The 14420-nt window shown below is 43.8% G+C and overlaps 2 protein-coding genes across 4 annotated transcripts in view; both read left to right on the top strand.

Annotated features, from left to right (window-relative positions):
- Positions 1–2724, top strand: part of MCM8 (minichromosome maintenance 8 homologous recombination repair factor) — a 23398-nt gene extending 20674 nt beyond the window's left edge. For both annotated transcript variants that reach the window (XM_060272404.2, XM_060272403.2), the window contains exons 18-19: positions 31–220; positions 993–2724. In XM_060272404.2, the coding sequence (XP_060128387.1) occupies positions 31–220; positions 993–1085 (283 nt within the window). In that variant the 3' untranslated portion in view covers positions 1086–2724. The remainder of the gene's footprint in view (positions 1–30; positions 221–992) is intronic.
- On the top strand, positions 2616–14385 carry CRLS1 (cardiolipin synthase 1). Of its 2 annotated transcripts, XM_035110125.3 has the most exons (7): positions 2616–3495; positions 7198–7335; positions 8193–8322; positions 10169–10254; positions 10494–10562; positions 11485–11576; positions 14096–14385. In XM_035110125.3, exons 1-7 carry the CDS (start codon positions 3208–3210, stop codon positions 14181–14183), a joined length of 891 nt encoding a protein of 296 aa, XP_034966016.2. In that variant the 5' UTR covers positions 2616–3207; the 3' UTR covers positions 14184–14385. The 2 variants fall into 2 exon arrangements, with proteins under 2 accessions (XP_034966016.2, XP_088521695.1); XM_088665569.1 differs by lacking the exons at positions 11485–11576; positions 14096–14385 and having other exon boundaries at positions 10494–10939.
- Positions 14386–14420: the final 35 nt, after the last annotated feature.

Consider the following 14420-nt stretch of genomic DNA (forward strand, 5'->3'; position numbering starts at 1 on the left):
GTTGATGTTTCTGTGTGTTTCCTCTTCAAGCATGTTAGGAACTTACTCCGATGAGTTTGGGAAGTTGGATTTTGATCGTTCGCAACACGGTTCCGGAATGAGCAACAGGTCGCAAGCAAAGAGGTTTGTTTCTGCCCTTCATCGTATTGCAGAAAGAACCTACAACAGCCTTTTTGAGGTTCAACAGCTGCGGCAGATTGCAAAGGAGGTAAATGTAAAAGTAAGTAAAAATAAAATTGTGTATTTTGAAAGGATTAAGTTTGGTATTGGAATTATCAGTTGGAAAAACAAGTTCCAATCCCAGCATCTGTACTTTCATGGTTCATAATCATATTGCTCCAGCTTTGATCGCTCAACTTTGCCTACGTATTTAGAAATTGTATTTGAGATTGGTTTCCCTGCTATAATATATCATGTAACATCAGCACCACAAACTTTGTTGTTACTGAAACTTGCCTTTCTTCTTGAACAGCCTGACATTTGTGAACCATCTTGAAATGTGTTGCAATTTCTGCAAATTTTACTTTTTCTGCAGTATTTTGCTCTATGAACACTGACAATTGTATAGATAACTTAGGACATTCAAAAAAATTTAAAAATAAATTCCTTCCAGTTGGACCTTGGAGACCAACTAAGTTTGTTATTGTCATGAGCTTTCGTGTGCATGCTACAGGAACGAATTTTTTTATTTTGTTTCGACTATGGCAGACCAACACGGCTACCTACCTGTAATTAGGACAGTCAGAGAGAGTTGTGCCCTGCTGCACTTTAACTGGACGGGCTTGTATTAGCTTAGGTGAATTTTTGATCCCTTCACCCTTTCACATAGTAGATACTTGTGTCACAAATTGTTTTTGAAATTCCCTTCCTGATGAAAAATATTTAAATACTGTAGTTTAAATATCCACTTCTTGTGAGGAAAGAGGCTTATAGCATAGTGTGTATGTAGTGTTTTGTCTGTTCAGATAATAAACTGTGTGTGATTCTTTCAGGTAGCTGACTTTGAAAACTTCATTGGATCTTTAAATGATCAGGGTTATTTCTTGAAAAAAGGTCCAAGATTGTATCAGCTTCAAACTATGTGAAGGAATTCAGCAACCAAACTAACTGATTGTTGGAAGAGGATCAGTAGAAGACAACACGATACTCTGTTATGGCTACCAAGGCTTAAATGGAAGACCTTTTTAAAAATCTGTAAGAATTTTTTGAAAATCTTCAAAAGGCACTGCAAGAAAGAATATTAATTCAACATGTTTAATTTCAGCTACAATGATTTAAAATGCTTAGCAGATTCTCATGTTGCATTCTGCAGTAAGCACACTGGCTGTATGCAGACAAGCAGAAACATACAAGTTTCTTTTGTGTTCACAAAAGGCTTCCTTTGCTTTCAGTTTGTGTGGTGGTTTTCAGAGGTGAGGTGTGCTGCTGGTCTGGTTGCTGTTAGATCTTGCATACCCCACACATTCACTGTTTTGCGTGTCGGTTGAAAAGGCTTCCTTTTAAAGTTTTTATCTCAGTTCGAACTGTAGCTCACTGATTCAAACGTGACAGCAAACAGTGGTAACCAATAAACAGGAGATGGACATAGGAGCCATATATGAGAAGGGAGTATGAAATTGTGTAACTCATTCATGATTCTTGTATGAGTGATTGCCTTTTAAAATGTTCATTTTGAAAACTTTGGCACACTAGTATTAAATGTTGATATTTTGTTTAAATGCAACAAATAATGTGCTCCGTAATTATATTGGGTTGCATCCAGCCAAGGTATGCTTGGGGTAGATTCATTGGATTTAAAGTTAGTCATGTTCATTCATTTCAATGGTTCTATTCTAAGTGTAGCTAATATTGGATGCAACCCATAATATTTAGCATGGTTTTTTAAAAGGGACAGAAAGTGTGTCAAGTGAAGGAAATGTGATTTTGAAATAGTTCTACCGGTATATTGTATTGAAATTATCCTTGGCTGATAGCCAGTTTCATAGGCAGGTTTTGAAGATTGTTAGACCACTTACAATCAACCATAGGCTTGGGAACACTGGAGAAATTTCCAGCACAGGGCACTAATACTGTTTTAGAATGTTAGTATTTTTCCATTACATTTGTATAGAAGAGAAAGGTATCAGCTATGACTTACACCCATGAATGTATTGAATTTGCTTATGGGTAGAATGTGAATACTTTGTGCCGTTCCCCATGCTGTGCCTACCTGTTGTTGGTTAGGTGGAAGAGGAGGGTTGGGTCTTGCATGATCGTTTGGGAATAATAGACCATTGCTGTTCAAGTGATTCACAGCCTGAACTAAGGCAGCTCACAACAACAGCATTGCCACCATACAAATATACAGTAAAAAGTTTAGGGGTGCATAGTTGGGTTAAAGCTGCAGCCCTTGTCTTCAAAGGTTTAAGATGACTCATGTAGACAGTCTTGTAGCCTTTGAATTGATCAGGTTCTGTTGCTGCGTCTATAAAAATACAGTACCTTAAATTCAGAAAAAAACCAAGCTGCCGACATTTTAAAATTACGGACAGAGTCAACACCCCCCTCCTCAGCCTGCTGTTACATCCATCTATTTATTTGTGTGCAATAAAGCTATTCTGTTTTGTTTTAACCATTCGTTTATTGGTTTCTGTGAATAAAGTCATTTTTAAAAAGAAAACACTGTTATAATTTTTTGTTCAATGGTTTGAGTGCAATAAAGCTATTTAAAAACAGCAACCACCACTTACTGCTTTGATTAAATAGTCATTTATTGCTTTGCATGCCACAAAGCTATTTTTTATCATGACTTTCATTTTAGGTGTTAAGCTGTGGATACCTAAAAAACAACCCACCAGCTGCCTTTGGCGACCGGAAGCTTCAGGAAAAGCGTCAAAACAGTACGCGGCGAGCGCGCTCCCCCGCACAGGCTACGTCCTGACGTTCTCCCACGTGCTGAGGCGTTCCATCTCCTAAGCAACGTCGGGCCCGCCCCTTTTTTAAACAAGAGCCGCAGGTAGGGAGCTTCGCCATAAAGCGCGGCGCTGTCGCGAAAGGCCCGTAAAGCGCCGCTCTGAGGCGAAAGGCCCGACACGGCCTAAGTTGAATGGAGGGCGAGGAGGAGGCGGCGGCCGGCGGTGGGGGCAGCAGGGGAGGAGGAGCCGCCGCTGCCGCCCCTCAGCGCCGTCGTCGTCCTCTGAGCGGGCGGAGAGGCCTCTCGGGCGAGCCATGTTGCCCGCGGCCTGGCTGGCCAAGGGCGGCGCCTGGCGGTTCCTGAGGGGAGCCAACCCCGCCGGGGCGCGCCGAGAACTCCTCTCCCGGGCGCCGCTCGCCGCCGCCGCCTCCCCTCGCTACTTGCTGCGCCCGACGGGCTCCCGGCAACAGCTGCTAGCCTGGGCTCGGCCCGGGAGCTCCGCCCGACGCGAGCGGGCCAGCTGTGGGGTCGGAGGGCCCCCGGGGAACTCGGAGCGCGGCGCCGCCGGGAAAGCGAGGCATCCCCGCGGATACGCCGAACTGGTAAGGGGAGAAGCGCGCCGAGAAACGGAACCCACCTACCCACCCACCCCTCGCTTCCGGCTTCCCACGCCGAAGCAGGCAGCCTGGGCCTGGGCTTCGCGGCCACTCGAGGCCCCGGATGCGGCCCTCGTGGACCATAGCGCCTCCACAGCAACAGGGTCAAGGGGGCGGTCCCGGGAAACACACAAAAAACCACCACCACCACCACAAACCAAATTTCCGGTTTGAATGTCTGAAGTGTGCATGCACACGAAAGCTCATATACCTATGACAAACTTTGTTGGTCTCTAAGGTGCTACTGGAAGGATTTTTTATTTTTATTTTGACTGTGTCAGACCAACACGGCTACCTACCTGTAGCAAATTTCCGGTCTTTGGCAAACCCGAGGAAGGTTTCGCCCTGGTTTTAGAGGGTTTTTTTTGTTTTGTTTTCCTCCTTCCCTTCAATATGTGAAAGAGCATTTAATTTAGCGCGCGTCCTCCACCTGCGATGGGCAGCGCGTGGATCGAATGGTTCAGTTGCGATGGTTAGAAGACTAGGAGAGCCCATATTTTTTTTTACATTGGGGGAAACTAGCCTGTCGGACTCATGGAGGGTCTGGGCTGGACTAATTCTGCAGGAATGTTCTTCAGTATTAAGAGTTGCTACCTTTATATGGACTCCTCCTTGACCTGCTAATTGTCTGTGGCCTGGGAAGGTTTTTTTTTTTAATAGGTCCAGAATATCGGATACAGCAGACCCTCCCAATTGTCCCTATTTTCCAGGGACGGCCCTGATTTAGAGAAGCCGTCCCGGTTTCTGATTTGATCCCGAAATTTTCCACTTTTCCTTAGGATGTCCCTATTTTCGTTGGAGAAATGTTGGAGGGTATGGAGTTATCCAACCCCCTGAGCTGTCTGAAGGCAATCATGTATAGGGAAGTGGGTTTTTAAAAATGTTTTATTATGCTTTTATATATGTTGGCAACCCAGTAAGATGTGTGGGGTAGAAATCTGGGGTGGGACGTCCCTATTTTCATCAGATAAATGTTGGAGGATATGTAAACACACAGACTTGTATACAGGCTGCCTGCTTCAGTAAGAGCTTGGCTTCCCTTTCTCTCGTGTACCAGTCTCGCTGTAGTGATGAGTGAAAACGTCTTTCCCACTGGCCTTAGAGAAACTCCTTCCCCTTACTATTTTGGGCACACTCCAGGATCTCCTCTTTGGCAAATTCTAATGATGTTCTGCAGGTCCTGAACCTGTTTCCACCTGTGCTTGAAATGACTTCCTTTGTAGGTCTGCCAGATTGCCTGATGGAGACTGACATTGGCGGTGCCAAGTGCTCGCTTTGCAATCTGGTGCAGATCAAACTACTCCATAATCATGTCAGATTCCAACCCCATGTGATTAAGAACTCATGCAGTTAAGTTTGGAAAGTTTTATGCTTGGCTTTCCGTATACATATAAGCTTATACCTGCTTGTGGAGATGAAAGAAAGAAGCAGCTGCTTTAGTGAAAAAATGCATTTTGAGATCTTAAAAATGGCTATTGCGACCTTCTTTATTTCCCCATTTCAGATATTCAGAAATTATATTACATATTATGGATATAGGCCATTCATGTTTATTGGAAGACTTAGTCATGTGCAGGACCTTGTTTCCATATGGAGAATTGAAACATATCAGTGGAGTGAAGTAGAAAAGTTACTGCATGGCTGCAATTACAGGTTGACCAGTGACATAATGATGTGTAAACATCAACCCAGCAGTTTATTTACAAGCTGCTATGCACATAGGTGGTTGCAGATGCCTGTTTCAAATGTACATGGAATCCTAGAGTTGGAAGGGACCCCAAAGGTAATTTAGCCCAATCCCCTGCAATTCAGGAATCACAGCTATAGAATCCCTGACAAGGTGGCCATCTAGCCTTTGTTTAAAAATCTCCAGTGAAGGAGAGTACATTAATGACCATTGTGTTTAAGTAGTAGCTTGAACATAACAAGACATCATAGATAACTACAGAAAACTTCCTTCCAGCCTGCTATTTTCAGTGGAGCCAATTTATACATTGAGTTATGAATAAGAAAGAAAGCAATGTGTGAATTGGCTCTGAATTGAATTGTCATTCTTTACATGGGGATTTGCTTATTTGAAAATATTTTTATGTCCAAAAATCACTTCAGAATCTAAACTGGGAAGACTTTCTCTAGGGCAGGCACGGCCAACAGGTAGATCTGGATCTACCGGTAGATCCCCAGGAAGTTTCTGGTAGATCACGGGTAGATTGTTGGTTCCTTTGTGATCGCCAGCATAAAAGAAAATAAAGAGCTCTCCCCCTTAAAAAAAACCTCAAGAACTCTTGTCTCTCCTCCACAAAAAAGCTCAATAACCGTGAGCAATTGCAGGGAGAGCTCCTTCCCTCTTTCCGATACTGTACTGAGCTTACCAGTATGTGTGTGACTGTGTTAGTGCATTGCACAGAATGGTTTGTGCGGCGTACATTTTTGTGAGTGCTTTTATGCAATTCTCTCCCAAGAAATCTCTAAAAGTTTCTGTTGTCCCCCGTAAGAAAAGTATTTGGGCAGTGCTCCCCCCAAAAGGTTACCAAATCTGGTCACCCCCTTTCCTTCTGCCTAAAAAAAGCTCAACAACTTTGAGCCGAACCCCAAAAAATGGGGGTAGATCACCGCCAGATTTTAATTCTGAAAGTACATCACAGTCTCTTGGGAGTTGGCCACCCCCGCTCTAGGGCATTATTTTCACATGTGCCCCTTATAGTACAGTCCTAGCCATGTCTGCCTATAAGTAAGTCCTATTGTTGCAGTGCAGCTTACTTCCAGGTAAGCAGGGTTAGGACTGCAGTCTTGGCCATCTGAATGTTTTTTCCTGGTTTTTTTTTGGTATTGTTTATGTCAGGGGGAGGGACCCAGGTGGCGCTGTGGGTTAAACCACAGAGTCTAGGGCTTGCTGATCAGAAGGTCGGCGGTTCGAATCCCTGCGACGGGGTGAGCTCCCGTTGCTTGGTCCCAGCTCCTGCCCACCTAGCAATTCGAAAGCACATCAAAGCGCAAGTAGATAAATAGGGACCGCTCCGCCGGGAAGGTAAACGGCATTTCCGTGCACTGCTCTGGTTCGCCAGAAGCAGCTTTGTCATGCTGGCCACATGACCCAGAAGCGGACAAACGGCAGCTCCCTCGGCCTATAGAGCGAGATGAGCGCCGCAACCCCAGAGTCGGACACGACTGGACCTGATGGTCAGGGGCCCCTTTACCTTTACCTTTATGTCAGGGGTAGGCAACCTCAGGCCCATATGCCGGATGTGGCCCAATCGCCTTCTCAATCTGGCCCAAGAATGGTCCGGGGATCAGTGTTTTTTTATATGAGTAGAATGTGTCCTTTTCTTTAAAATGCATCACTGGGTTATTTGTATGGCCTGCCTAGTGTTTTTACATGAGTAGAATGTGTGCTTTTATTTAAAATGGGTTATTTGTGGGGCATTGGAATTCGTTCATACACACACACCCCATATAGTCTGGCACACCACATGGTCTGAGGGACGGTGGACCACGGCTGAAAAAGATTGCTGACCCCTGCTTTATGTGTAGCCTTTCCTCGTCTGCTTTTCATTCTGAAGGCTAAAAACAATACCTAAGGAGATTGAGGTCAGGTAATGTGTATTTGATTTTGAATAAGCCTACTTCCTTTTTTTTTGTTCTTTCCAGTATGAAAACCCTTGGACAATTCCTAATTTACTCTCAATGGCAAGGATTGGTCTGGCACCGGTTTTGGGCTACTTGATTGTTGAAGAAAATTTCAATATTGCACTGGGTGTATTTACTCTGGCTGGAATAACAGATTTGGTAAGTTTTAGCATACCATTTTGAAACGTTTTACAGAGTTTTTGTACATCTTTTTTATTTTATAGGAATAATATGATTCAATAGGTAAAGAGAGAATTTTCTGTTCTTTTCATTTGCAGCCTAAGATAAGAGACTGGCTATGTTGAAACCTGCTTTTTACAATTTTCTTGACTGTGTGCTTCTAATCTCTAAAAAAAAAAATTAAGCATGACTTTAACAAACAATTTCCCTGAGAATAAATGCTTGTGTCATTGTACTTGGCCATTATTGTATGCAAGAGGTACTTCTATTCAGGATGCCAGCCAGCTCTGCCCTTTTTTCTGATTGCTGTAAGGACTTTAAGGAGGACATTTCAATCTCTTGCTCCTCCTCCCCAACCCCTGGTTTATGTTTTTCCTTTTCCAACCAATACTAAATATTTCATAGCTACTGAGTATTCTCAGTCCAACATATTTGTTATTTCTGCAAGCCTCGGGTACCTCCTGTTGCGCTAATAGTCTCCTATTGTTTCTCAGTAGCCCCATTTTGATTCCATTCCTGCCAGCCCTCACCACTCAAATCCTGCCCCCACCCCCGGTCCACAGATTCATGGGTTCAGACAGATGTCTGAACATGCCTGTACTAATCTTCTTTCCAAACTAAGGAGACTTTCAAAAGCAATTTGTGATATGGCATGCTGCCATGCTCAGGTGTCTGCTGTTCAAAGGGTTGAGGGGAGTCAGAAATCTCACTTGGCATGTCTTAAGCCCATGGGCACTCCTGAATAAGCTCTTTCAATTCTGGCCAAGGTTGATAGGTTAATAGTAGCATTAAATGAGTTACTTTGTCTTAGCTCTCTGTTCAACTTGCGTTTTCAGTTGGATGGCTTTATTGCACGAAACTGGGCCAATCAAAAATCTGCTTTGGGAAGTGCCCTGGACCCTCTGGCTGATAAAGTTCTCATCAGCGTCCTGTACATTAGCCTGACTTGTGCAAATCTTATTCCAGGTAAGCAGGTGGATATTGTTGTTGAATGGCTTAAATAGTTAACCACTTTAATTGTATAGGGCAATATCCAAAAAAACTCATTCTGTCAGTACAAGGGTAGCCACTTGCGCAACAGAATTTCCCCCTTCCTATGTGTGAGACCCTTGCCCTCCCCAAGTCTGCTCCAGGGAGTTGGGGGAACCCCTGAACAATTTGGAGGGAATTACATTGCACAAGCTGATGGAGCAAGGTATCTGGAGACCACACATACGGTAGCTTCCCAGCTTGCCCTCACAATATAGTATCCAGACAGTGTGATGACACGGTTCACATTAATCATCCACCTGCAGAGCAGTGTATTAAGACTTACATTGAAAAGTAAGTATAGTTAATACATGTCCTTCCTTGAAGTCACTTACTGAATTCATATTTGTAGAGAGGTGGCTTTAAATGATAATTGGTACTCCTTCATGAATTCTGTTGCATTTGTTTGCTTCCGAGATTTCTGTCCTACCTTTCTAGGATGCGAGTTAGAAATATTTAAACAACAAAAAGATAAACAGTTAAAAGCACTGGCAAACACACATTTTATCTATAAGTTTTATTAAATTTTCTGTTTTACATTTTAGAATAGTCATTTACACAACCTTAAAATATCAGTGACTTCCCTTCTTCTCTTTCCATGGTTCATTTTGCATAGCATAAATCCCTGCATATTTTATATAAACTAAACCATTCAGTATTCCATTATTACATCCATCAAAACTTATTTACATTGTTGAATTTACATTGTTGCCAATGTTTTCAAGTGTACACAATCCCCCCCTTATATTCAATAAACATTTTCCAATCTTCTTTAAATGAATATTCTTCTTGTTCTCTTATTCTATATGTTAAGACTGCAAGCTGTGCATATTCCATCAGTTTAAGTTGCCATTCTTCTTTACTTGGGACCTCGCTCAGTTTCCATTTTTGGGCTAACGAAACATGGGCCGCAGTAGTGGCATACATAAATAACTATATAAATAAAGTTATTTATGTATGCAAACATACGTTTTAAAACAGTATCCTTAAAAAAAGCCCGTAAAAAGCCTCCATTAACTTAATGTATCTGAATGAGAAGTTGATTGCTGTGTAGATGTTAACCACTGGGTTTTAGTACTAGTCAAGACATTATGTAAGGAAAATGCATGTTTTTTTAATGGGTTTATTTAAAAAATAATTGACTTTTATCCACTTTAAAGTTGTACTTTTATAGCAGCCAGTGCATATTAAACAATGAGTTGGTATCTGAAGAAGTGTGCATGCACACGAAAGCTCATACCAAAATATAAACTTAGTTGGTCTTTAAGGTGCTACTGAAGGAATTTTTTTATTTTGCTTCGACTCAGACCAACACGGCTACCTACCTGTAATGAGTTTTGTATTCCTTACCTGACCTCAATATACTGTGTTCTAAATGTGTGGTATTCAATAGGTGGATAGCAAACTAAATGCGCTAAATTTAGACTAAATAAAAGAAAGCAAATTATTTTAAAAAATTATTTTATGTGCTGATGGGTCTTTGGATGCTATACAGTGGTACCTCGGCTTACAAACACTTCGGGTTACGAACTCTGCTAACCCGGAAGTAGTTGCTCCGGGTTGCGAACTTTGCCCCAGGATGAGAACGGAAATCGCGTGGCGGCAGCAGGAGGCCCCTTTAGTGAAAGTGTGCCTTAGGTTAAGAATGGTTTCGGGTTAAGAACGGACCTCCAGAACAAATTAAGTTTGTAACCCGAAGTACCACTGTACATTTTTATATATTAGGATTTGAATTGCCTTTCTGCATGTTAATGTTAACAAATATCTTGATTTTCTCCCCCAGTTCCTCTTACATCTATGATCATTTTAAGGGACATTGCATTAATTGCTGCTGTTTTTTACGTGCGATACAGAACTCTTCCTCCACCAGTAAGTATGCAGGTGTTTGTTTTGACTTTTTAAATCATAGTCACACCTTATTTGTACCAAGGGGGGTGGGTGGGATATAAATGGTAAAATTACTATTTAAAGTATTATATTATTAAATATGAAGATGGAAAATGATTGTGTTTCCTTTCTAAATGCTTTAGTTGGTTCTTACCAGCTCACATGCTTATTAGACTTTTCTCCTCAATAGTATTACAAATCAAACTTTCTGTCTTCCACAGAGAACACTTAGTAGATATTTCAATCCATGTTATGCCACTGCTCAGTTAAAGCCAACATTTATCAGCAAGGTAAGAGCAACTGTACATCTTGCTATTCATTCGATACCTATTCTATGTCACCATGCAGCACTGTTGGGTATGGACGTTAAGTCGATGACAAGCATGAGCCATATGAGCTGGCTGTATCATGGCTTCCACATTGCTGCAGGAGTGGGAAGCACACAAAAATGTGAATGGAGAGTCACAAATAAGCGACAGCTAGACTACAAGTATATTTTTGTACTATTCTCTACCCTCAACAAGCCCAAGTGAAAGTATGAGAGAGGACTTGGGTGGGGGCTCCCAAGTTCTGATCTGGCAGTGTGGGTTTGCTTCCTCTAAATTCTGACATCCCTTGTAAAGGGACCAGTATGGGATCCCTTTAGGGGATATCTGTGCTGCCTCAACTGCTCACTAGTGAAAAATGTTTTTTTAAAAGTTAATATTTTTTAAAAAAAGTTTATTTAAGCCTTCAGTTTGCAGAATCCTGTTCTTTATGAGAAGTTAATTTCAGCCGGGGTTTACTTTCTGGCCTGGTTCAAACATAACAATAAACCATGTTACTTGTGCGAGTCATAGTTGGTGAACTCCTTTTACAATGAGATAAGGGGGTCTGAATGCTTCCGTTTTAAATCATATGAAGTTTTCTGTTAATGTCTGAACTTTGGAAACTCTGGTTCATTCATACCACAGTTTAAGCGACTGCAGTTTCCTGAGTTTGAACAGGAAATTGTCGCTTTTTAAAAACTGAATTGGGCCCCTAATGTTCATGGTGTCAGAGAAAAACTGCAGGAATTATTTCTCACATTCTGTGTTTTATTTTTCAAATGTTTAGCTTTTAATTTACAAATTTTCATTACTGCTTAAAGTCTAGCACTTTAAGTTCCCGTTGATTTCAGGGTGGAAAGGAACATTAATGTGTGACTCCAGTTTTCATGTTATCTCTCGCCAGATGAACACGGCAGTACAGCTCATCTTAGTGGCAGCTTCTTTAGCAGCTCCAGTTTTCAATTATGTGGATAGTATGTATCTTCAGACCTTATGGTATGTAGACCTGATACAGTAATTGCTACGATACAACTGATTTGTGGGAGAACAGGCAATTCTGAAAGATGGGATCCTGAGCAGTTTTGGACATCACTGATTTGTATGGTTGCTGAAATCACACTAGTGGCTGCAAGCAACCAAGTTAAAGCAATTGCAGCTCAATTCTGGGCATTTTAAACGTTGAGATAAGCATGTGCATAGAGATTGCAGCCCTACTAACATGGGATTATATTCCTATAGGCAAAGTTACTACTTATGCTGAGTTGGTATGTGGTCAATAAATTTAGGACTAAAATTATATCTAGGCAAGCAGCACTACCTTGGCTCCTCATGCAGTATGAGGTAAAATAATACTGGCCTAAAGATTCCCTCATTGCAGGGGTTGGTCTAGCGCCGGCATCCCCAAACTGTGGCCCTCCAGATGTTTTGGCCTACAACTCCCATGATCCCTAGCTAACAGGACCAGTGGTCAGGGAGGTGGGAATTATAGTCCAAAACATCTGGAGGGCCACAGTTTGGGGATGCCTGGTCTAGAGGGAAGAGTTTAAAGTGGGGTAACAAGATGATATGTGTGAATCAAATTAGAAGTACAGTGGTGCCTCGCACAACGAAAAACTCGCAAGACGAAAGAGTTTTGCGTTGTGCGAGGCATTCGCAAGACAAGGTTTTCTATGACCGCAGGAAGCTGACAGCTGATCTTCCTTTGCCAGGGGGGACGGAGCCGAAGCGTGGCGGAGCAGTGGCTGCCCCTGCCTGTCTTCCCCTTGGCTTGGGGAAGACAGGCAGGGGCAAGCAGCGCCCGCCACGCTTTGGCTCTGTCCCCTGGAGCCAGTACCCCGGAGCCCATAGGAACGCATTAAGTTTCAATGCATTCCTATGGGAAACCGCAACTCGCAAGACGAATTTTTCGTAGGAAGAATTGAGTCCTGGAATGAATTAAATTCGTCTTGCGAGGCACCACTGCATTATGATGGAGAGGCCCCTGGACTGTACAGTGGTGCCTCGCTAGACGAAATTAATTCATTCCAGGACTCAATTCGTCCTACGAAACTTTCGTCTAGCGAGGCACCATTTCCCATAGGAATGCATTGAAACTTAATCAATGCGTTCCTATGGGCTCCGGGGGAACTGGTGGCGGCGGCAGCGCTTGCTCTCTTGGCTCGGGGAAGGCAGGCAGGCGCTTCCCCGAGCCAAGAGAGCAAGCGCCGCTGCTGCCAACGACAGAGCCGGATCGGACGAAGCTTCGTCGGATCCGGCCCTCTCGGGAGGGGTGGGGGAAAGGCGAAGGAACGATCCTGCGCCTTTCCCCCATCGCCGCCAAGCCAGTGCCAGAGCCGAAGTGCGGCGCTGTGGCCGGTGGCTTTTCGCAGTTTGCCCCCCCCCCTGGCTCGGGGAAGGAAATGGCGAAAAGCCCCCGGCCACAGCGCCGCACTTCGGCTCCGGGGGGGGGCGCGGGGAGCGGAGGATCCTCCGCTTTCCCACACACAAACTGCCTTTCCCGCACCGCCACCAAGCCCCATGCCGGCTTTTCGTGGAGAGAAGCAGCGGTGGGGGAAGACCTCCTCCCGCCGCCACCGCCTCCTGCCTGCCTCACCCGACACGGAACGCAACTTCGGAGACGTCTGAAGTTGCGCTCTGTGCCGGTGGTGTGGGGGAACACCTTCTCCCGCCGCCGCCTCCCCCGACACAGAGCGTAACTTCGGCAAAGGCAAGTGGGGGACACCTAGCTCGCCCACTTGCCTTCGCTGAGAAAGCGCCACCTCGGCGAAGGCAAGTGGGCGAACACCTAGTTCCTCCCCCGCTAGTTCCTCTTTGTGTTCCGCTGGTCTCTGCCAGGGCAGAGACCAGCGGAACACAAAGGGGAACCAGCTGCAGCGGGGAAAGAAGGCAACGGAAGATCAGCTGAGAGGCGCTGACAGCTGTCAGTGCCTCTCAGCTGATCTTCCTTTGCCTTCTTTCCTTGCTACAGCTGGTTCCCCTTTCGCTAGATGAATGCCCTGATTTTCTGATCGGAGGTTTTTATGGCCACGCTCGCAAGACGAAGCGGTGGCCATAGAAAACCTCGTCGTATAGCAAGACAACCTCCGATCAGAAAATCCTTTCGTTAAGTGGAATTTTCGTCTAGCAGGGCATTCGTCTAGCGAGGCACCACTGTATACTTAACCCTGCAATGCACTAGGTCTCTGGTTCAGTCCTCTTCAGCTCTTCGGTAAGTAGACTGTGAAAGACCTCTCTACAAGAGCTGCAGCCAGTGAAAGTAGACACTCACCTGTGGGTTGGTGGTCTAGCTTATAAGGAAGATTCAGATGTGCATATTTTGGCTTAACTAGATTTTTGTTTGGGCTCCCAGACAGCTCAGTGTTAAAAATCAGCTTCAGCTGCTGTAGGAGAAATTTGTTCTATTCATGACAAGTCGAACTGCCCTTGCCCATACATCCTTCTTCACTAGCGAGCTATGGTACTTTTTTTCTCCATGTGTTTCCTTGGGAGCTAATATGATTGTTTCCTTCCTAAAGGTGCATCACAGCTTTCACAACAACAGCATCTGCTTACAGTTACTATCATTATGGCCGAAAGACAGTTCAGGTACTAAACAGCAAATGAAGGCTCTGAGTGAGTTGCTTACTTCCTGCTCAGTTTGGACTATAGATAACGAACACTTTTTGATAGCTTTGTCTCAGTGGAAACCATGGCTTCACATTGAAGCTAATCAGAAGTTAAAATGAAGTTTTGATCATGTAAATATGCAGAATTTTCAATGTACTTTTTCAATTTGTTACAAATAAAATATAATTTTCTACCTTAATGCACAAACACTTGCAGAGATTATCACCTGATGGT

The sequence above is a fragment of the Zootoca vivipara genome, chromosome 3 (assembly GCF_965207765.1).
Source record: "Zootoca vivipara chromosome 3, rZooViv2.hap1.1, whole genome shotgun sequence".
NCBI classification, from domain to species: Eukaryota; Metazoa; Chordata; class Lepidosauria; order Squamata; family Lacertidae; genus Zootoca; species Zootoca vivipara.